Source organism: Plutella xylostella, chromosome 14 (assembly GCF_932276165.1).
Source record: "Plutella xylostella chromosome 14, ilPluXylo3.1, whole genome shotgun sequence".
Taxonomy (NCBI): Eukaryota; Metazoa; Arthropoda; class Insecta; order Lepidoptera; family Plutellidae; genus Plutella; species Plutella xylostella.
In genome coordinates this window covers 2274824-2298594 of record NC_063994.1, presented here as the reverse complement: position 1 = coordinate 2298594, position 23771 = coordinate 2274824, and the positions used below count along the sequence as shown (strand labels likewise).

At 41.4% G+C, this 23771-nt stretch overlaps 1 protein-coding gene across 2 annotated transcripts; it reads right to left on the bottom strand.

Annotated features, from left to right (window-relative positions):
* Positions 1 to 547: 547 nt before the first annotated feature.
* LOC105397926 (protein FAM114A2) lies at positions 548 to 21963 on the bottom strand. 2 transcript variants are annotated; one of them, XM_048625355.1, is made up of 12 exons: positions 21618 to 21963; positions 21232 to 21462; positions 20864 to 21040; positions 20216 to 20334; positions 7409 to 7524; positions 6890 to 7077; positions 6502 to 6565; positions 5805 to 5930; positions 4001 to 4139; positions 2054 to 2236; positions 1235 to 1358; positions 548 to 624 (listed from the first exon to the last, which is right to left on the bottom strand). In XM_048625355.1, the coding sequence occupies exons 1-12, from the start codon at positions 21801 to 21803 to the stop codon at positions 550 to 552; spliced, it is 1728 nt and encodes a 575-aa protein (XP_048481312.1). In that variant the 5' UTR covers positions 21804 to 21963; the 3' UTR covers positions 548 to 549. The 2 variants fall into 2 exon arrangements, with proteins under 2 accessions (XP_048481312.1, XP_048481313.1); XM_048625356.1 differs by having other exon boundaries at positions 7409 to 7521.
* Positions 21964 to 23771: the final 1808 nt, after the last annotated feature.

Below are 23771 nucleotides of genomic sequence, written 5' to 3'. Positions count from 1 at the left end.
AGGGGAACTTAAGTTTAATGAGTCCAATGACAGATATGCTAAATCCAAACAAATGATCCTAACATAAATTGATCATATATGTTTTGAAGGTAGGACCAAGGACTTAGTATTATTAGGACAAACTTTATTTACCAGGTACCTAAGCATCTATCAACCAGATGTCAATGAGACAATTTAGATTGAATGACGCTACCGAACGCAAGGGGGGCTGAAAATATGCACAGCGCCCCAGGCGGTCGGTAGCAGAACTAAAATTTTCATACAAAATAACTCGATGAAATTTACTTCACGTTCACGATGAAAATGTACGCTACGGGCTCTGGGAGCAGGCATTTTGTTTGTGATCGCTAGCTAGGTACACTGAACGAGTTTTTACGGTATCACTAACCCTTGTTTAACCAAGATATAAAATAAGCACTCTACCATAAACTTTACATTATATTGTCAACACTTCATAGGCCCATTTACATAATAACTTAATTTATTATTACATTATACAATAATACATAAACAATAATTTACAAACTACGACCATTAAGTAATTTTGAATTACACAGCACCAATTTGTAGAATAGGTAACACCAACTGGAATGCATTTTGAATGTAGGTTGAACTGTTGCCCGCCTGAAACAATAGAAAAATATAGGTTTTAAGGTCCATATTTACAAAATCTTTCAAGTTTCACGATAGTTCCCGCTAGAGGCGCCACTTTGTATGTGAGAAAACGTAAACATAGATCGTTTACAACTTACACAAACTATATTAAAATCTGTGGTCTACAGAACATGATAATTAGTGAATAAAATGAAAGTATAATAGGTAATAACTAGTAGAAAAATAAGAATCCAGATATTCAAATAGATTTGGATGGATTAGGACAATGGACTAGGTGTTTTTCCTCAGTATCAAGACCTTCCTTACATATTTTTGTTTTACACAGGGGCTGAAGCAATTAGCTACAACTTGGAAGTTAATGCATGTCTAGGAGATATAATTGGCATAGCATGTGACGAATTCCTTTTTGTATATTTTTGGTGTGTGGTGCTGGACACCGAATAAAGATTTTTTATCTTTATCTATCCTTTATCTCTATCTATCTTATCCTGTGTTATTCTGTTGTGGCTGATGCGAAAGGGTGGAGTCAGAGTGTTGTGGTGTTTCTTGTGAGAGGCTTTGGTCCAGCAAATGCCGTATGTTTGGTGATGAAAATAAATACCTAATGTTATTATCTTACCTCCAAGAAGACATTCGTAATATAATTGTTAATTTGTTCCTTGTTTTCAGACGGCAGCGAGTTGATTTTCTCAGTAAACATGGTAGCAATTTCCCCAATTTGTTTCGTAAGCACCACTGTCATTCTGAAAAAATTAATCATTTCAGCATTATTATCAACACATTGCGTCGTAAAGTGGGAGAGCCGGTGAAATAGTCGATTTGTCTGAAATCATTAAAATAACCAACCAATATAATAGCCCAATGGAACGCCCACTGCTGGTCAAAGGCTGCTTTAAAGGAGCGCCATAACATTCTCTTTCATTCACTTAAGAAAAATCATAAAAAAACAATAATGGGCTCAAGATCAGTCCTTGGGGTACTCCATAAGATACACGTTCTACTGCCTCTGTGGTCTAGTGGTAGAAGCTTCGCTTCACGACCCAGAGGTCCCGGGTTCGATTCCCGGGTGGAACCATCAATTTGTGTTTCTAAATTGTAGTTCCAAGTTTGGTTAGGACATAGAAGGCTGATCACCTGATGTCCGAAACAGTGAAACGATCCATGCTGTCGGATGGGCATGTAAAGCAGTCGGTCCTGCGCCTAGCTCTCTCCAGTCGTGTCGGTCAATCCGTCCCATTGGGTTATGAGAGTGATGGAACAGAGAGTGCTCCTGTGTACTGCGCACACACTTGGGCACTATAATCTACTCCTGCGTAGATGGCTGATCTCAATTGAGATTGGCCGCCGTGGTCGAAATTCGGCTAGGAGGACATTATCATTATTATTAAGATACACGTTCATAAAACCGCTTTTCTCTTCTTTGACACATATGACTCACCTCGCTAGAGCGTCAGCTTCATCAGCCGACGACCTCCGTTTCTTCACCAGTAGCATCTCCGCAGTTTTGTGGTATAACTCCATGCATAACGCTGTCAGATGCGCCAGGGTTTGTGCACACTGCTTGTATAGGGCTTTGGCGTCTGTTGTGGCTTCTAGGGAGGTTAGAGCCTCTGTGTATCGTCTGTGGAAGGAATTAGGGGTTCATTGGTAAAAGCATTTCGGTCTACCTAGAATAACGAACACTAGAGCTCTACTTCTACATATTCTGACATTGCCATTAATAAGATTCAGAGTTGGGCCTACGCAGTGGCGGATTAAGAGCATCGGAGGCCCTAAGCACAAAGCCTGTGTAGGCCCCTAATTTAGAACAATTTGTTCCTTGACAAAGAGTGACAAAACAGTTCAATAGCTAAAACATCCTAATAAATTTTCTATAAAAAAAGGATGTAAAACATTAAAAAAAAATTGCTTGACTAAAAGGCCTACGACACGCGCAAGTATCACCACAGTTACAACTGCGCAGGTACGCCGAGCTATCACACGGCACAGTTAGGGAGTTAAGTACGCGCAAGCCTCATTTTTGTCAAACTCGTCGGCGTGGAAACTGGAAACAATGTTTCCCAATGAGGAACTATTTCTTCTACTGGTATATTTTCAATGTTTGCAAACAACTAGAATATTTTCACTAGAAAAAAGTCTCTCTAGTTGCCTGCTATTTCCTTAAATCAAACCGTACACGATCGAAGTGGACAAAAAAATTGCTGTAAAATTGAAAAAAATCATTCACATATTAAACTACTCAAGGATTTAAGAGAGGACTCTAATGAATGGCAAAATTATTAAAATTTCAAACATGTCGAAAAATGCGCCAGCCGCGCTTTTTGGTTGGCGCGGTATACAGTTTTACCACCCATTCGCACAGTGTTCCATGTACAGTACAAGCCGGCCTGCGCAGGCAAAACTGTAGTGATGGTGATACAAACTTAGGCCCTTTTACCTGTGCGCGTGTGGTAGGCCCTTTACCAACCACAAGCAAGGTATTCCGTGTTTAAGCCGGCCTGCCCCCTACTCTTGAAAAGCAATGTATTGCGTACTCAACATAAAAAAAAACATAACTTCTCTTCAAAATCGATTTTACAAAAAGTAAAATATGTACGTAAATTTTTACCAAGATAAGGCTTTTTTTTAGAACCTAGCAGTAAGAACAAAATACCAGAAATAAAATTTATTATAGATTTTGGCTGAAAATGCCATTTTTGGCCTTTTTGTAAGTGAACTTCTAAATTGTAGGCATTATATTATTATTTCTAGGTTCTCCAAATGGGCTTTACCTAGCTGCGTTCAGGAGCATAATGAACCTATAGCAAAATGCACCGCGCGGAGATCTGATCATAAATTAGTATTTTTACTTTTTGGAGAAACGACTCTGATGAGAAGTTATGATTTTTTAAATGTTGGGATCGCAAGACAACGCAATACATTGCCTTTCAAGAGTGGCACCACTGCGCAGGCAAAACTGTGGTGATACTTACGCGTGTGGTAGGCCCTTTACCAACCACACGCACGGTATTCCGTGTTTAAGCCGGCCTGCGCAGACAAAACTGTGGAGATACTTAACCGTGTGGTAGGCCCTTTAATCAGAGCAAACTCATTACATCGGACATATTGTGGATGAATAAAATGTAGGTATAAAATGAAACAGCAGCAGAGGATGGGGGCCCCTGGAGACCCGGGGCCCCAAGCACGTGCTTGTCGTGCTTATAGGTTAATCCGCCACTGGGCCTACGATTATTTAATCTTAGATATATGTTACAGTGGACATATTCTTAACTGCTTCTTGTATAATACGTCACTTTGGCACTTGTTTATCAGTACTCTTTGGCACTTGTTTATCAGTAGGTACCCTTGGCATTTTATCATTTCACCCTATATAACATGGACTCACTTGACAAGAGGTGAGAAGTGCAACTTCAGTCCCAGGTCTCTCGTGGCCTCCTGAAGTCGCTCGTGGAACACATCCTCCTTGGAACCCTCGGCTGGTGTCTCTTCATCATCATCTTCGTCTTCTGGCAGCTCGCATAGTTCTGTAACATTTTTTTTTTGTAAATAATATTACATCATGGAAGTAATAATACAACAGGAATGCGCACTGCACCAAAAAAACGAGCCGACAGAGATAGTCAGCACGGAGCCCTCCATCTCTTTCTATTTTTGGTGACCATAATTTTAGGTAATTCATGAGACATCACTTCTAATCTATCATGTCGCGAATAGGTGTCGATGGTCTCAAAGTCACCTATTATTCGAATAATTCGATTGCAATGTAGGTACGAATGTGTTTTGGTGATATGACAATTGAGTAAACAATGGGGTGAAGGTAAAATTTGTATAGATGTGTTGTTGCAGCGCAAACTGCAATGTAATATTGATATGTTTTTTTTTCCATATCAATTAGATATTCCCAAGGTTTAAACTAGCAACAACAATCTGTCTGTCTACCAAATTCTACTAAGATGGACTGGTTTAATTAGAGAGTTAGGATTGACGTAAATAATAAGATGAGCGAAATCAAACAACACACATTTTTATAATTTAAGTATAATACAATTATTTAACATTTAACGCAACTAGGTATGTACCTAAAACGTGTTTACTCTGTGGGTGTTCTATTTACATAATAGTCTAGTTGATGAAAATCATAAGATTTAAAAAACGGCGGTTTTAAGCTTGATAAATTATCTTATAATACTCATATCTATCACCAAAAAAATCAACAGCTCATAACTCTTTACCAGCCTTATAAGATAACAGCCACAATAATACCTAATGATACTTAGGTATAAAATAAAACAAAAAGTTGAATGAAACAGGCCCTAATTAATGGAAAGTGATTCAAAGGTACCAATGAATGGTCACCCTAACCATAACGTCTCTCACAACAGTATTAAACGTCATCCGTCATCTTGACAACTTCGGTCTTGTCGTAAAGTATTTAGAAAAACTACCAATATTTTGTTATGAAATTATTTTTCATACAAATACCAAATATTTCATTAAAATTACATGTTTATAATGATTTATTATAAATTTGTTTTTGAAAATGATATGATATACAGTAGTCTATGAGTTAATTTAATTTTTTTTTTGCATAGCTCTCTTCGTACAAAATCTACTAAAGTTTACACAACTAAATCCTGGCAATTGTCAGAAAGAGAGGAAGGGCTCTGTGGTAACCCTCTCTATCGGCTCGCGGCCTCTTTCACTTCAAATATAAATCTTAAGTTGAATTCGTTAGGTCTATTTTTGTTTGCATCATTTTGGTGAGTGCGCATTCCTGTTGTATTATTACTTCCATGTATTACATGCACTGAGCAAATAATCACTATGATTGCTTGTATTCACCAAGGTGGCTGGAAATCAGAAATTATTTCATAGTTCAGTGGAAAAATTGAGTTGAAATCGGCAACGAGGCAAAAAGTATACTGTCTTGTAGTAGGACGCTCTCTCTGACAGAAGACAAAAAAGTGTGGTGGCGCTATTTGTTACATGCCTATATTTATTAGAGGCCTATATATGTTTATCAGTGGATGATTGGCAATTTTAATCTAGTCCCTCGAGTATCCCTATCCCTTCACCTAGTTCAACCAAATTGCATAGTTATCATATTACCCTTTACGAAGACCGTAGCAGATTTTTGCAAACCATATAACGAATACTTCTAATATTATCTGAATTTCCGGTATTCGAACCTGCGACCTGCTGCAGCGTCTCCTTGATGTCCTGGCGCTTGTCAGCGTCTGACGCGCGCAGCCGCTCGTCGATCCTCATGCTGACCTGCCGCGACAGCAGCTCTAGAGCTTCCAGGTGCACTAGACCTGGGAATAATCATAATAAAAACATTATTTGAAGTTGTATGGAAGAGAAGAAAAAAAAAATTACTGTTATACAAAAAAAAGTTATGAACGTTTTAGCAATTGAACAGTTGCCCGAGCACAGGATTCGAAACCTCCGTTTACGTTGCGTATTGGTCGCGTATCGTCAAATGTCACTGTCAAAATGTAAGGCAAATTTGTTAGTTCCAAAAGTGGCATTTGTTTTTTCCATGTTAGGTGGAATTTCACCAAACGCTAAACGTATTTAGTAGCCTGTCATACGTCTGTCAGTTAGTACAAAATGTATTTAAAATTTGATTTAAATACGTTTAGCGTTTGGTAAAAGCGACCCTTCGTGTAGATTCGAAAATAGTATCGAATCCTATGCTCGCGCCTCTGTTTTGTCACTTCACAAGAACAACAGTTGAATAGCTAAAAAAAATACCATTGTTGGGAAATTTGTGACCCGTTCAAGTAATTAATAAATGCACAGGGAGACATGTTAATATTTTAGAAGGCTAAAATAAAGCTTATTATGCCTACCAATCTTCAAATATTATAAAATAAGACCAACCTTCATAATCATCAAACAGAGTCTCATAGTGCACTTCCTTGGCTTCACGCTTTTCTTCCCTCACCTATAAATAAACACAAATCAAATTAGTTATTTAATAAAAACATACATTATATGAAGATATTGCATCTGCAAGCTGAAGTGGCATCGAGCCGTTATTATCTAGGGCATAGGGTTGTCTAGAAGTTTTTTTTTGTGTACTTACTTTTTTTGTGTATGTTTTGCATACAATAAAATATGTATAAATAAATATCTGCCAAAGAACGCATGTACGTTGGAAGGGACGATTTCTCAAGTTAAATAAATCGAGCTAGCTGACATTCTTGCACAGGTAATGTGGGTGCAGTAATAAATACTTAATATTAATTTGTACAATTTTAAGGCATACCTGATCTTCTTCATCAGCCCTCTCCTTGGCTTCTCTCAGGAGTTGCGATAGGACCGGCTTATCACCTGGATCTAGACCCAACATAGCTCGTTTCTTCGCCAAGCCTGGGTCGCCGTCTTGTAACACTTCCATTGTTTTTTTCCCAATCGTTTCTAATGTGTCCAGACCACCTGATATCACTTTTGTACCTAGAATGAGTAAATACATGATGATTAGCTTATTTAATGAATAGATCTTAAGCTACTGGATGGTGTAGCAGTTAATAGTAGCTCTGTTGGTATACTGGTGGTCCGAGTCTGGACCGGAGCAGGTATTAGAGACATAACCATTTAACTTATGAACATATTTCCTTGGGAAAAGGGGAGAAATATAATTATAAAAAAAATCAAAACAGAAACCTAAACAGCCTTTGAATCCATTATTATATTTTATACACCTATCAAGTATCACATAGCCACATGCCAGGCCGCATACAGGAACACCTACATCAAACGTATAACAGCTATTTTACCTACTTACCAGTGGTCTCAACAAACTTGGTGACACCCGAGATGAGACTCCCGAACGGGAATGAAGCATCCCCCTCGCTGGCTCGAGAGTCTGGGGCCTCGGTTCTGTGCTGCTTGTCTTCACTGCTGAGGAAGATAAGATATAGGGTGAGCACTTGTACTTTTACCACGATACAGGCGCGGATCCAGACCTCAAAATAGGTGATGGGCAATTGGGCAAGTCATAAAAAGGTGGTTTTGCCGCGCTTTGAGATACTGATAGCAGATTTTTTTGTATGTTGGTAGTGATTAGGGATGCCAGATTTTCTGGCTTGAATCGATCTTTTGGATCGTAATGGATCGTAAATCCGTGAATCGATTCTCTATTTAAATCGTATCGCTTTGAATAGATTTAATCGATCTTAAAAGATCATATCATAATATACTTTTTATACAGGGTCTTGCGAAAAGGGTATACTAAGCCGAAACCAGCATGTGCAGCATGTTATATCTAAGCCCGAATCTAAAATCAGAATTTCAAAATTCGCGAAAAAAAAACATTCTCCATAGTAAAAAGCCACGTGACCAACTAAGTTTCTATGGAAAATGAAAAAAAATCTTCACGAATTTTGAAATTCTATTTCAGTTTCGGGCTTAGATATACCATGCTGCACATGTAGGTTACGGCTTAGTATACCCTTTTTGCAACATTCTGTAGAATCTCGATTTACTTCGTATGGCTTTAAATCGATCTCGGAAGATCGTTCCATATTACGACTCAGCCGCTTAATTGGGAGGAAAACCAAGTGAAACTATGGTGAACCAACCAATAAGAGCTGGACAGTTTTGTTTTCTGATGACACGATTTTTTTATACGATTTTCTCTGCATACGATCCGATCTGACCAAAGATAGTATTCCATTAAATCGATTCAGAAAATCGGTAGATCGTAGGTATTGCCGTGAATCGATCTAATAGGAGATCGTTTCAGATCGGGCATGCCTAGTAGTGATCATGGTTATGCTAAATGAATTTTGTCCTCCTCAAACGCGCGCTTCGATACAGATTTTTTCAGTAAACATTTTTAAAAATGGCTGGTATCACGCACGAAATATCAAACTGGCTTCGTATTGCGGGAGGGTTACTCTACAGGGTGTTGCAAAAAGGGTAAACTAAGCCGAAAGGGGGTGACTCAGGGGGTCATTCTGAACAACTTTTGTTCTACGAGTTTTGGAAATTCGCGATAGTATACCCTTTTCGCAACACCCTGTATTGTTAGGATGAGGCATATTTTTTATAGGTACTTATTTATATATTTTTAAATAGCCATATAAGGAAGGATAGCATTCTTATCTGAGCCTCCCTACTATGGCTATTTAAAATAAAACAAAAAAAGATGAGGTATCTTTTTAACCGACTTCAAAAGGAGGAGGTTCTCAATTCGTCGGGATCTTTTTTTTTATATTTTTTATGTATGTTCACCGATTACTCCGCCGTTTATGGACCGATTTTGAAAATCCTTTTTTTGATGTATTGGTAACGTGACCATTTATTTTTTTTATCAAAGCGGGACACCTGCGGAATTTCATTTTTTATATTTTCTAATCATTTTGTAAAGTTGGTATGTTTAGGATACCTAAGTACTTACTATGCTTTTATAAATATACCAGACGGGTACACTACATAAATCCGAATCACTTTTTTACGAATATGAAAATAACGATTTTTTAAATTATGAATTTCATAGTTTTAGTAAATTTTAAGTTTCCGAATAGCAAAAATTACGAAAAGTTGATAAACGAAATTTCAAACAACAGATTTATTAAAATGACCAAAGTAAATTTTTCGAATGTTATAATTTCGATGTTTAAACGATTTTTTACTATATCTAATTGTTTAAATAACAAATTCCGAAGTTTTAATATTCCGAAAACACAAATCCCCGAATGTAACTTAGTTAACAATTTAATATTTTTTTTGGTTTGCTCGGCTTTGTTTTTCGACATCTTTGTGCACCTAAACGCTCCTCCTTGCTTTGCTCGTCGTCGCACCTATCTTTAGTTTAGGTCCTAAGGTTTTTTAGGTTAAACACCGTACAAAGCCGAGCAATTGTTTTGCTCTATTGTGTAACTTAACAACAAATACTACAAATAGTTTTCTATTTAACAATATTTTTACTCCGCTCCGCTTTGTTTTTCGATATCTATGTGCACCTAACACGCTCCTCCTCGCTTTGATCGTCGTCGTTTTTGAAACGTTCATTTTATTTTTGTCAAAATCACGAATTATCATATTTTCGGTCCGGATTTGATATTTTGGTGATTATTGAGAGGGATTAGGGGTAATTCCTATTCAGTGAAAATGCTCGATTTCTTCAGTTGTTGCTGCGTGGGCGGCTGGAGTCGAAGTGAGGTGCCGCTTACGGCGTACCACCCATTTATATGCTAGCGCGGCAGCGCGCCCCCGCACCATAGTTTATTGAGTTAAAAAGCTTAACATTATATTACATAGTTCTTCTTAAAACTAAACATTCCTTTTAATAAAATATAAAACAGTAGGTAACAATCGTAACAATAACATAAAGAATTCTTTCATAACATAAACTCAAAATAATACTTCTTTATTATACATATATTCATTTTCAGTACCTGAACGTTTATTACAACAATAATGGTAGGTAAACTGAGTCAATAATCAATAAAATATAACTAACAAATCAAAACTTAATACCTAACTTATTTACCTAACTTATATACCTAACTTAAAACTAAGTATCCGTAACAGTTCTCCCCCTCGTGCGAAGATGAGTACTGAGCACCACACGTATGAGACGGTACTTCCTTTTCAGGTGATCTTCACGAGTCTTGTTATGGGTCTTCTCAGCGTTCCAGCAACTGTTCGGACATCTACGATTCTCGTCCTGCCATCTGGGCCTGGGTGTATAGTCATTATTTCGCCTCTAGGCCAGACTCCTCTTGGTAAGTTCGAGTCGACTATCAACACAATGTCACCGGGTTTCAGGTTTTCAGGATGGTTTTCAGTGTTCGGCCTCGGTGACAGTGTAGGTAAGTATTCTTTCAGCCAGCGGTTCCAGAACGTGTCAGTTAGGTATTGCACTGTTCTCCACGTGGGTGTACCTATCAAGGTGTTTTCATCGAAATCGCCGATGCGTGGACAACCGTTCGATCGGCCAATTAAAAAGTGGTTAGGCGTTAAGCTCTCTTCTTCATTTGGATCTAGGCTTGGTGGTGTTAGTGGTCGTGAGTTAACCAGATGTTCAGCCTCTAATAACAGTGTGTGTAACACTTCTTCACGTGGTTGTCTTTCTTTCAGGGTCGCGTACAGTGCGGTTTTTACTGTGCGGACCAATCGTTCCCACGTACCGCCCATATGAGGAGCTCCGGGCGGTATGAATTTCCACTTTATGCCTTTTTCGCCAGCTAGGTCTTTCAGTTTCTCGAATTCAGTTTTCAGTTCTGAGTTTGCACGTACGAAGTTTCCGCCGTTATCACTGTAGAGTACAGAGCACATGCCTCGCCTCGCCGCGAATCTTCTTAGTGTGAGTATCATGTCGTTGGCGGTCAATGAGGTGGCTATTTTCAAGTGTACAGCGCGTGTTGTCATGCACGTGTATAGAGCTACCCAGCGTTTTTCAGTCTTTCGGCCCACTGTAATGGTTAGCGGACCGAAGTAGTCGACGGCCGTGTATGTGAACGGCGGCTGGTACGGGGTTAACCTTTCGGCGGGTAAATCACCGATTGGTGCCGTCAGTGGCGCAGTTTTGTGGGTTCTGCACCATTGGCACTCTCGAGCGGTGGTCTTGACTATAGCTCTGAGCGAAGTTATGTAATACTTTTGGCGAATCTCATTCATTATGGTGTGAATGTTGCCATGATTGAACTTGCTGTGGTAATGAGCGACGAGCAACTTTGTTATTCTGTGTCTTCCGTCTAGCACTACGGGGTGTTTATATGTGTCACTTATGCAGTTGGCGGCACATATTCTCGTGTCCAGTTTCAGGATATCTTCAGCGATTTTCAGTGATAATCGCTTCAAGCGAGAGTCTTTTTCTAGTGGTTTGTTATTTGTTATGCACTTTATTTCGTTGTTGAAGCTTTCTCTTTGCACTGTTTTTATGAGCAGATTTTCAGCCGATTGTAGGTATTCAGGCTGAATAGGTAGGTAGGTACGGTGGGTTAACGCGGGCGCGGTGAGCGGTGACGGGCGTGATTGTTTCTTTTTATCGTATTTTCGCCACGTACTGTCTTTCACGGTGCGCTTGATTGCGGTGACCTTTTCACGTTTCAGGAGTTGCTTGAACACGTCGACACACTGTAATAGGCGTGCAGTGGCTCTCAGTAAGCGTGTCCATTTGGAGAATCTCTGTGGGTTAGGTATTTCTGTATGTACGACTTTTATCGCTGCGACAGTCTTTTTATTTTCTTCCGCTGGGACGGGCGAGGGCTCGCTCCGGTCCACTGGCCACTTAGTCGGTGGGTTTTTCAGGAAGGCTGGGCCGTTGAACCAACGGTGATTGGGGTCGAATTCTCGAGGCGCTCGTCGCGTGGCGTCATCGGCTACGTTTTCGTTAGTCGGCACCCATCTCCATTCGGTGGTTTTGCTTAGCTCTTCGATTTCCGCCAGTCTGTGTGCCACGAACGGTTTGAAAGTGCGCGGGTCTGATTTTATCCACGCTAACACTGTTCGTGAGTCGGACCAATAGTATTTCCTCGTGACTTTTGCTGAATTTTCGTTCTCTACGTTGGATGCTAGTCGGCAGCCCAGTAGCGCGGCTTGCAATTCTAGTCTCGGTATTGAAGTTATTTTCAGTGGCGCTACGCGTGCTTTTGCGGCGACCAGTCTCACGGTAGGTATTCCATCTTGAGTCGTCCTCCAGTAGGTAGCCGCAGCATATGTAGTTTCGCTGGCGTCTACGAATGTGTGCATCTCCCCCTCGTCACAAGAAAATGTGCAACGAGGGATGTGAAGGCTCTGCAGCTGTTCTAGGCCTTGTATCCATTCTTTCCAGTTGGCTATGTATCGTTCGGGTATCTCTTCATCCCAGCTAATTCCTTCACGCCACAAGTGTTGAATTAACTTCTTGCCTTGTATGAGGACGGGCGTGGCTATGTTTAGCGGGTCGAACACTGACATGACGGCGCTCGTAACTTGACGCTTCGTAGGCGGGCGTGTGCCATCGATGACGTCACGGGGCGTGTTTCTCAAGTTCAGTGTGTATTGAAGTGTATCTTTACCGATGTTCCATAACATTCCGAGTGTTTTCTCTGTTTGTCCGTCTTGACCGATTTTAACCTGTTCTTCGGGTTTAACCGTCTGTAATTGTTGTATAACGGTTGATCGGTTGCTTGCCCAGCCGCGTAACTCGAAACCGCCGTGTTTGTGGATCTGATCTACTTCTTGAGCGGTTTTTTGTGCCTCCGCTTCGGTTTTGAAACTCTGTAGGTAGTCATCCATATAGTGGCATCGTTCAATGGCGCGTACGGCTTCTGGGTGCGTGTTTTCGAACTCTTTCGCGTTCTTATTTTTCACATATATCGCCGAGCAGGGGGACGATGACGCGCCGAATATGAGTGCTTTCATACGGTACTCTCGTGGCTCTTCCGTCTCTTTCTCGCGCCATAAAAAGCGTAGACTATCGCGGTCCTCTTCTCGCATGGCCACTCTGAGGAACATTTCTTTTATGTCGGCTGCGACGGCTATAGGTCCCTCTCTGAAGCGTATCAAGACGCCAAATAAGGACTGTAGCAAGTCTGGCCCACTTAATAATGCGTCGTTCAGGCTCTTGCCGTGTGATCGGTCGGCTGCATCGAATACCAGTCGCATCTTGCCCTTCTGTGGGTGTACTACGGCGAAATGTGGTAAATACCAAGCTCTCGGCGTAGTGGGTGCGCTTGTGACCGGTTCGGCGTATCCGCTTGCTAGTAAGTTGTCTATTTGTTTTTTGTAGCTTATTTTGAATGCTTCGTCCTTTTTCATTTTACGTTCGATGCCTTTCAGTCGGCGTAGTGCGCTCTCCTTGTTGTTCGGCATGATTTCGTCATCTTTGCGCCATAGCAGCCCGCATTCGAACCTTCCTTCAGGTAGACGTTTCGTAGTTTTGTCTAACAACATAAGTGCTCGTTGCTCGGGGTCGCTGGCCGGTCGTTTAGGCGAGATGCCTAACGAATCGAGACTGAAATGCTCCTTTATCAACGTTTCGATTTTTTCTTCGCTCTGATTGTGTATGTGGTTCACGAACTTGACCGGTTTCGCTTCATGGCTATGACACCCGTGTAGCACCCACCCTAGCTTGGTAAGTGAGGCTACAGGTTTCGTCGTTTTTCCTGCCTTTAATTCGCGAGACACGATTAAGTGCCAGTTGTCCTGTCCTATTAATAGACTAGGCCGCTCTCGGTCGTATGTCAGCTGATCCGCTATACATGCCAAGTGTGGGCAGTTTTCTAAGTCTTCTTTATAGACGGCTTGTGTGGCGAGGTTCAGTTGTCCGATCGTCAGGGTGTCCATATCGTGATATTCGCGTGTGAACTGGCCTTTTATGCGTAATTTTAAACGCATTGAATCGGTGCTTTTCATGCGGTGGCCGCCCACTCCTTCGATAGATAGCTCTTCGGTGGGTCCTTGCGCTCCGATTTTATCAGCGACTTCGTTTAACAAGAGGGTTACGGTTGATCCTTCATCCATCAGTGCGGTGACTCTCGTGGTGCCCTGTGGTCCAGATATCTCCACTGGAACTATCTTTAGGTATGCACGCGTCGCGCTTATGTGGTTCACGGATACGATCTTGTTGGCGTCATCTTTTTCGACAGGTTTCGGTTTGTCACGGTGCAGTGTCACGTGGTGTCGTCCCGGACAGTTGTCTTTGCCGCATGGCTTGGCCCGGCAGGTCGGGCTACGATGATTTTGTCTCAGGCAGCGGAAACATACTTTGATTCTCTTCACTATTTCCCATCTTTCTTGAGTGCTTGCTTTCTCATACTGAGGGCATTTAATTAACGTGTGCCCGTCTTTTCCGCATAGTTTGCACTTCAGTGTCTCGTGGGTGGCAGTAGCTACTATCTCTGTTTCGCTGTCTTCTTCTTCCTCGCTGTATGAGTAGGTAGATGATTCGTCGCCGCTGTATTCGCTTTCTTCCCGAGTTGCGTGTACCATATTACGTCGTGGTTTTCCTTTGAATGCTTCCCTCGGTTGAAATGACTTGTAGGTAGTCGGCGTGCAATCATATGCTTCGAATTGGTCCGCTATTCTATTTAAGAATGCCGATAGCGCCAATAAAATAGGTTGCTGATCATTTAATGACCAGTATTCGTACCATCGGAATTTAACCATCATATTCATTTTGTCGATTATTCTCTCGGACACGTCGTTCGAGTATAGGTAGTCCGTTCTATTCAGTTGTTTGATAGTGTTCACGCTGTTGGCCACGGTACTCGCAAACACGCCAATGCCCTTGATGTCGGCAGTCATAGGCGGTATTCTGTTGATCGCCGCTATCTCACTTTTAATAAGATGCAGTGGCTTTCCAAATCGTCGCTCTAATGACTTGAGTATCTCTTGAGGCGGTGCGTTCGTGTATAATAGTGACTTCACGGCGTCTCGTGCTTGACCGAACAGGGATTTTCTTAATCTAGCGATATTTTCTGATTCGCTGAAGTATTTTTCGGTATCTTCGTATGTGGCGCGGAACGGAATCCATTCGCCGGGGTTTCCGTCGAAACGATGTAGTTCGTTTATGTATCGTGGCGCTGTAGTCGGCGCCGATCGAGTCACGCTTTTCATTGCGTCTGCGATAGCGCTCGCAAGGACGGCGGCGTCGCTCTGCCGCTCCTTCCTCCGTGGCTCGAAGTAGTCTTCATGATGATTCGTGCGTACTGCCTCGGAGACCGGCTTGGACTGAATGGACTTGTGCACCCACTGAGAAACTAGGTCATCGTTGCCCTCTATGTCGCTCAGGTCGCTTGAGTCTCGCTCTTCCAGTTCTATCAGCTCCATTCTCGTTCTGGCTAGTGCCGCGGCGGCCTCTGCTTTTTCTTTCTCTCGCTTCTCCAACTCGAGACGCGCCTCGAGAAAGGCACGCTTCTTGCTAGATGACGAAGATGCTCGGGAGCCCGGCTTCTTATTAACCGCACGGTTAACCACCGTACCTAATGAAGAATCTCTCTGTCTCACTTCGTGCATATTAGTGCTATTCGCTTTCTCTCTCGCACTCCTCGCTTGAGTGCTCGGTTTCGTGCTCGCTGTTCGCTCGGTGCTAGACGTGTGCTTGGTGCTCGCAGATTGCTCTGTACTTGCTGTTCGCTCTGTACTTGTTGTCTGCTCTGTACTTGTCGTCTGCTCCGTGCTTGAAGTTTGCTCGGTACTTGTCGAGCCTTTGGTCGCTTGTGACCTTGCACATTCAACGTGAGTATTGTTCTTATTCTCTCTCACTTGTGCGTTTATTATGCTTCTTTCTTCGGCCGCTTGTGGCCTTAATCTTCCTGCGCTTTCAACGTCAGTATTTTTCTCATTCTCTCTGACTTGCGCTTTTCTTCTTGTTTCACGTGTAGTACTCATCTTGCAGTCGGGGGAGTCTTCGGATTTTCGCTCTTCCAGCCCTAACGGTCCCTAACACCCTAGCAGCTCCGTTCGAGGGTTACTCTAGCGGAGAATGGATCGTGCGGGATAGGTAAAGGTAAGGTACCGACCGTGAGAGGGTGATACGCCTAGTCGGAGTGCTAATTACGGGGGGGAATGTCCCGCAATGTCAGCTGTGCCTACTGAGAGGGCCTCCGCTAGGATTCGCACACCTTGACAGGCTCGGCCGAACTGTACAGTCGCCTTGAAAAAGGCAACTGGTAACGTCGTCCGTACGTCACTCCCGCCCGAAGGCGTTTACTCACGAGTCGTTTAACACCGCAAGGTGACAACGCGAGCCGCGACTAGCGCGTGTAGAAACAAAAATCGTTTGTAAGTGTTGTTGAGCTTCACTGGTCCCCCCTGGTGTCTTCAAAAGGCCGCAGCTCGCTGAAGGCTGACCCAATGGTCCGCACAGCCTCCAACAGTCGCCCTGGGACCCCCAAGGTGCCGTGCTCGTTGACCCCTCTTCGTTCGGGAACAGTAGGTTAAACCAGCCACCCACGCTTAGGCAGCAATTTTCTTTCTTCACAGGTTCCTTTTTCAACAGGATCCGACGTCGTAGGACCATTAACTGAGAGGGATTAGGGGTAATTCCTATTCAGTGAAAATGCTCGATTTCTTCAGTTGTTGCTGCGTGGGCGGCTGGAGTCGAAGTGAGGTGCCGCTTACGGCGTACCACCCATTTATATGCTAGCGCGGCAGCGCGCCCCCGCACCATAGTTTATTGAGTTAAAAAGCTTAACATAATATTACATAGTTCTTCTTAAAACTAAACATTCCTTTTAATAAAATATAAAACAGTAGGTAACAATCGTAACAATAACATAAAGAATTCTTTCATAACATAAACTCAAAATAATACTTCTTTATTATACATATATTCATTTTCAGTACCTGAACGTTTATTACAACAATAATGGTAGGTAAACTGAGTCAATAATCAATAAAATATAACTAACAAATCAAAACTTAATACCTAACTTATATACCTAACTTAAAACTAAGTATCCGTAACAATTATAATAAATCTGTATTTTATTTTTCGTATACTAAAGTAATCTTATTTTTTAACGTTCGTGTATTTAACAATCGTAATAACAAACCTTCGTGATTATTATATTTATCTATGTATTAGATTTTTATAAATCTATATTAAAAAAATTGTTATTGCAATATTTTGATAATTAGGTACATATTCGGTGTTTCAAATTCGGAAAATAGTTTTTCGGAATTTTTGGGTGTTCTCATACCAGACGCTACAAAATTCTTAAACATCATACTTTGATTTCTTAAATAATTTGAGTAGTTTAATTTAAAGTTCTTATCAATAGTGCATGTTATCTTATTTTCACATTCATAAAAGTTAATACAGATTACTTTTTTGGAAAACATGTACTCCCGCGCATTTCTTCTGTGTTAGAAGAGCGAAATAAATTTATATTGATAGAGCAAGAGGGAGTCAATGATCGTCACTGAACGAAGTTACTCGCGGAGTCTCGGTGGAACTCGGACTCATTTTACTCTCCCTATAGTCTATGAGAGTAAGTGATAAGAAGATAAATAGTTGTCTCAAGTGATTAAAAGAAAGAAAGGAAATATGGGATGAAGTTACAAAATGTAGGTAATTTAAATTATCGTTTGGTCTGTTTAAGAAAGCGGGACATTTTTGCCCTCGCGGGGGACAGCGGGACGGACAGCTTGAAAGCGGGACTGTCCCGCCCAAAGCGGGACGTATGGTCACGTTATATTGGGTTAAGCTCCCAGGTGGTCTCATTTTTTTCAGAATTTTGTTTCACCCCCAAGGGTGGGTAAAGGGGTAAAAACAGGGTATGAATTTCCATTTTGGGTACCTATTAACCGATTCTAATGAAATTTAGATCGTAAATATTCTTATAATTAAAAAATATGATGGTGACCTTGACCTGATTTGATCATGGAAACGGAAAGCAGTTGTGGCGGACTCCTAGCCACTAGTTCAGACGAAGATCAGCAGATGGCGCTCGGAACGCAATACAGAGAAGATGTATGGGAACTACGCAAATTACTATGAAAATCCTACATCGCGCATTCGAAGTTTCTCACCTACTCTGCAATATATAGAAATCCCCAACGCTAACCGTTGGGCAGCTGCCCGCCAGGCCACACCACCCGGCCTGGTCGGAGGATCCTCCCTTTGCATGGGGATGCTCCAACACCTCCAGCATCTCCATAGTGGTGACCCCGTAAAGAACATCAGCGCAGCCTTCTGAAGACCCGCAGAGCAGCCTCCACGCCATCTTCCATCGACTTTCTCTCCTCACCTCAACAGCCGTGCAGCAGAACTCTCAGCAAGCAGCCCCTGGAGCCAACCAGCCAGCATCCGGTCTCAAAGGGCATCATGACCACCAGCATGCAGCGAACGCGCAGGCCTGGTCACACCCTCGACCCACACCAGCAACTTGGCACAGCACCACTGCACTTCGGCCGGTCAGCAAGCAGAGCCATCCTCTCCTGGTCGACGCAGCACTCTGCCACCATGCTCCACTGCAGGCTCATCCCGACTCACCGTGGACATCGCCACTGCAGCATCACCCCGACTCACTGGGGACTCCTCACCGCACTCACAGTCCCGACTCACTGCGGACTACGCGGCACTGGCTGGCAATCAAGACTCTCGGCTGCACTGAAGACTATCGCCCTCCGGTCTCGGTGGGGGAGTGATGTGGCGGACTCCTAGCCACTAGTTCAGACGAAGATCAGCAGATGGCGCTCGGAACGCAATACAGAGAAGATGTATGGGAACTACGCAAATTACTATGAAAATCCTACATCGCGCATTCGAAGTTTCTCACCTACTCTGCAATATATAGAAATCCCCAACGCTAACCGTTGGGCAGCTGCCCGCCAGGCCACACCACCCGGCCTGGTCGGAGGATCCTCCCTTTGCATGGGGATGCTCCAACATCTCCAGCATCTCCATACAGTCAAGGGAACTCCTCAACGGTATATAGCAACTACCTCGTGCTTAGGCTTGAATGATTCCTATTGACTAGTAGGACGTAATGGTATCATTTGCATCTTACTTTTGAGTGACAATTTATAATAGCAAATAAACTAAAAACAATAAAATAAAACAATAAAAAACCGACTTCAAAAATAACTAAAAAGTAAGAAATAATTAATAATAGCAGGAACTGTTATTTTTTGAAGTTGGTGCCATATTTCTTCAGATTCCTTTGTCACCGCACCAACATAAAAAAAGAACAGCTATTATTAATTATTTCTTACTTTTTAGTTACATATTTTTGAAGTCGGTTTTTTAATTTTTTTAAATTATAAAATAATAATTTTTCAGCCATAACTTGACTCAATGCGCGGCCAGTTAAAAAGTCCTGCAAAATTGGAATTCGAATATGTAAAGGATCCTAAAAATACCTGAATCCCAAGAACACTATCAAGATCAAGAGTTATATGTATAAGTACACATAACTCGTTTATCATTTTGTTAGATATTCAGACTCACGAGCAATGAAAAAGTTACACTCACAAAATGTCGACAACAAATAAGTTACCCAAATTTAGAATACAATCAAAATTTTTACGATTCTTAAAAAGTTTTAACATTTTAGAATTTGATCAAGACTCTTGGCAAGACCGAAAATTTTATGGTTTTTGAATTCATTAACAACTATCCGCAGGACTTTTAAAGGTAAAAAAATTTATATATATTAGCATATCCCGAAATTATTACCACCCATGCAATCATAAAAATGGCCATACGAAGTGATAAAATAACGAAATTATTATATTGAAATCCCGTGGTGTGATACGGCAAGTCATTTAGGTGATGGGCATGCCCATCTTGCCCATATGGGTGGATCCGCGCCTGCCACGATAGGGGAAGAAAATGGCGGAGAAAATGCGTCTTTGCCGCTATACAGCAGATTTTTCAAAAGTTAGTTATATAGATTTTACGCCCGAATGTTTGTCTATCGAAAAATCTACCCATAGACGAATACCGGCAGAGCATAAATCGCCGTCGCGCGGTATTGACACATTATTCTCCTGAGTTTGTCGGCAAAAAACACTAGCGTTTAGCACTATTTATAGATGAGGAAGGCTAAGGAGAACTATGTTCTGCTGTGGACTTCTCATTGTTGATGATGATATGCATACTTTGATATCAAATTGTGAATAGTTGCAGTACAAACGTGATGATACCTACCTTTTAGTGGTATTAGGTTCACTGTCTCCGCTTTGCGCTCTTTGGAGCTCAGCATTTTGCCTCGCGAGCTCCGCGGGATCCGGGGCCCCTATACCACTCTCAAGGACTGTGGTTATGCCCTGAAACAGATTAGACTTAATAATGATAACCAAATCGTTAAATGGTACAATACAATAAGAAAACTGATGAGTTGATAGACCCAAAAACTACAAAGAAAAAGGATTTGTACAACAAATGTTGATGAGATTTAATTCTGTGGGCTACCAGTTCATGGGTCAATTGACTGTTATTTATTTATTAAACATCACACTTCATAGCATTACAGTAAAAAAAAGAGGCATAACAATGTTGATGAACCATTACAGCCCACTCTTTGCATGTTTTCTAATTGCATTCAGCAGAAAGCATAGAAAAGTACTTTTTATATTACACTACACTATTTATACACCATCTAAGAAGATCTAGCAGCACACTGCAATTTCTATCTTTCTATCAGCACAGACATTGTGAACATGACATCCTGTGACAAGACTTTCATCTCATGTAAGGACTTCACTCACCAACAATGAAAAAGTTCCACCTGCCATTGATGATCCACATGTCACTGGAACTATTTCTGAGAACCGTTCAGTTGACAATGTTACGAACCTGAGACACCTGGTTGGTGAGCGTGGTGATGCCGGCGGTGGCGCTGCTGAGCAAGGAGTCAACACCCCAGCCGCCCCAGCCCCACCCCCCACTCTCCTCCTTCCCTGTGGCTGCGGCTAAACGGTCTGCCACAGATTTGATTTCTGGCTTTATAGGCTCATCAGGTTTGGGTAAGTCCTGGAATTAGCATGAAGAATGTTTTTTTGTAGCAGTAATTGATGCTATTATGTTCTTTCTACATAATAGATAGTTCAAATATTTGTTACCACTTAAAGTAAGAGGTTATAGCATTAGCACTAAACTGTAAGGATGGAAAAAATTGTGATCCATCTGAGTATGAAAATATTGCATTAGACCTAATTATGTACCTTAGGTGCATTGTTTGTCTCATCATCTTGACCCCAATCATCATCAAAGGCATCCCAGCCAGTATCTCCCGACTTCTTACTGTCCTTATGATCATTACCAGGTTTTGGACCAGCCCCTAGTTTCAATGGGGCAGATTTGATAGGTTTAGGAGGTGGTTCTTTAGTTTTTGCAGGGACTATTGGTTCTTCGTCATCAACTTCAAAGTCCTCCCAGCCATCTTTAGATTCTTCCTGAAAGGTTGACAATGTCACAAATTATACAACTATTGCTTGTGCTTATACCATGCTTATAACCTAGGATTATCATAAGAAGAATAAATTAATAATAAGATAGCCATAAAACTATAAAACATATGCTTCAAACTTTGCTAAGGAAAAAGACTTACATTCTGCTTAGCAGGTTTGTTCGCTTCAGCTAAGGGCACTGAAGGCTTCTTGAGCTCATGGTCAGACTCCGGTGCACTGTCGCTGTAGTTGGACGACGAGAAACGTGTCTTTCTTCCCTTCTTCTCAGCAACACCAGGGATCCCCTCATCGGCACTCTCAAACCCCTCGCTGTCACTTGTAGGCATCTTCAGCTCATGAATATGAGTAATTTACACACAGTGCAGCACTAGCTAGGGATAGGAACAAAGAAAATAACTTGAAAATTTCGAATGAATAATAAAAATCGAGTTTATTGACGATGACGACGTCGACGTGTGTTGTTGACAAATCATTTGACATTTGGATGACGTTGTGGTCTATCAATGTCAGATGTCAAACCTTTGTGGTGTGGCTCGACCAAATGCAATAAAATGATATTTGACCGCATCACACGTTTCGATGGATTCCGTTCGGCAGACCTTAACACAAAAGTGTTTCGGATATTTTGCATTGTCAATACATTAAGAAGAAAATAGTGGATATTTTCAAAGGGTCATGAAAAAAGTGCATTGCCTGAGTATACGTGTATCAAATACTAGGTCTACCTATCTAAAATAAAATTTGAAACGTAGAAATTTAAATATTTTTTTCTGTTGGTTTTTGTTATTTTTTTCTTGCTTTCAAAATTTTCAAATCCAAATTCTGTTCGTTTGAAAATTTGAAAATTAAATTTGATTGTGTTTTGTCTTTTATTGCAGTAGTAATGTTGTGAAATGATTGCAGTGAGTGTTTTGTAAAATGTGCTATTGGTGCTCACGTAAATATTACCCATATCGATGTCTTGAGTTCAGTTTAAGTAGTTTAACTGACGTAGGTAGGTACTTACAGTAAGTACTTATACCTATTTCTATTAACTCACTGTACCGTCATTCGAAGCCTAAAAGTGAGAATAGCGTGTCTATTTTTCTAGCTGTGGCGGATGCGTTACGTCAGTTTCCGGAGTAATCCCCCGCCCTCTAGTTCACATTCCTTCCACCAGGTGGCGCAAGTTGACGATATGGCAACCGTAGAATTTTAAAATCATTGGCGGTTTAAATTTTTCACTGTGCGGACGTGCCCTAACCTAAAAATCGGTTGGGAAAAAATTTAAGTCAGTTTCTTAAGATATTTTACTTGATTATCCTATAATTTAATCAAATAAATTCAGTGCAAGTGTTTTTAAGTCGGTGAGTAAATAACAATCATTATTTTAAACGGTATTACCGTTCGTACTCTATAATGAGTGATTCGGAGAGCAGTAGCTCTGTAAGTTCATCTTCCGAATCTGAAAGTAATGCTAATCCCCCTGATGCGGTGAACGAGCCGTGTCCTGATACAGCCCCTAAGAAAAGTAGGAAGCGTAAGGCGCCTGAAAAGGTTGATAAGGGTGGAAAATGTAAAAAATCCGATAAAGAATTGCGCAACTTTGCCAAAGAATGTTTTCAACAGTTCATGTCTGTAAATACCTATCCTAATTACCCACCGTATCAGGCGCCTTATTTTCAACAAGCAAGTGAGGACGAAGTCAGTGTAAATGTGAGTGGTGAATTGTTTTCTGATGACGATAACGACAAACGCCCCGCTGACCCGTGTGCAAATTTCGAGTTACCCCTGAGTACAGTGCTAAAGGAACCCTCAGTTTCAAAATCATCCAAGGAGCATATTGAGTTGTTAAACTCAGCGCAACATTTTAATACCTCGGAGTGGTGTGATGTTCGATACTCAGACGTTCAAAAAAGTTATTGTTCTACCCCCGGTTTTGTTGAGCTCGAATGCAATGACGAGGTTAAACCTTTCGATAGGTTTTCAAATTTAGTGGTTTCTGAGAGAAGTTATGCTGCATTAACACAAGCTCTGTTGAAACAACGGGATGCCACGCAGGCAGGTTTTCAGGCCCTTCTAAAGTGGGCATCAGAAACAAATGAGCTGTCGTCCTCGACAATAAAAGATAAAGTAAACGAAATTTTTATTGAGGGCAAATTTAATAAAATCTCCGGTGACTTGCTTCAACTTACTTGTGGCCATAGGGCTGATACGATAGAGCAAAGGCGTGATGGCATTCTGCGATATGTTAAAGATAAATATGTTCGTTCGAATTTGCGCAAAATTCCACCCACTTGTGATTCCTTATTTAG

Excerpts from the sequence above, each read along its gene's own strand:
- LOC105397926 (XM_048625355.1), bottom strand. The coding sequence starts at position 21,803 with ATGCCTACAAGTGACAGCGAGGGGTTTGAGAGTGCCGATGAGGGGATC. Across the intron at positions 21,041-21,231 it reads AGACAAACAATGCACCTAAG|GACTTACCCAAACCTGATGA; the intron begins GTACATAATTAG and ends TGCTAATTCCAG. Across the intron at positions 625-1,234 it reads TTACGAATGTCTTCTTGGAG|GCGGGCAACAGTTCAACCTA; the intron begins GTAAGATAATAA and ends CTATTGTTTCAG.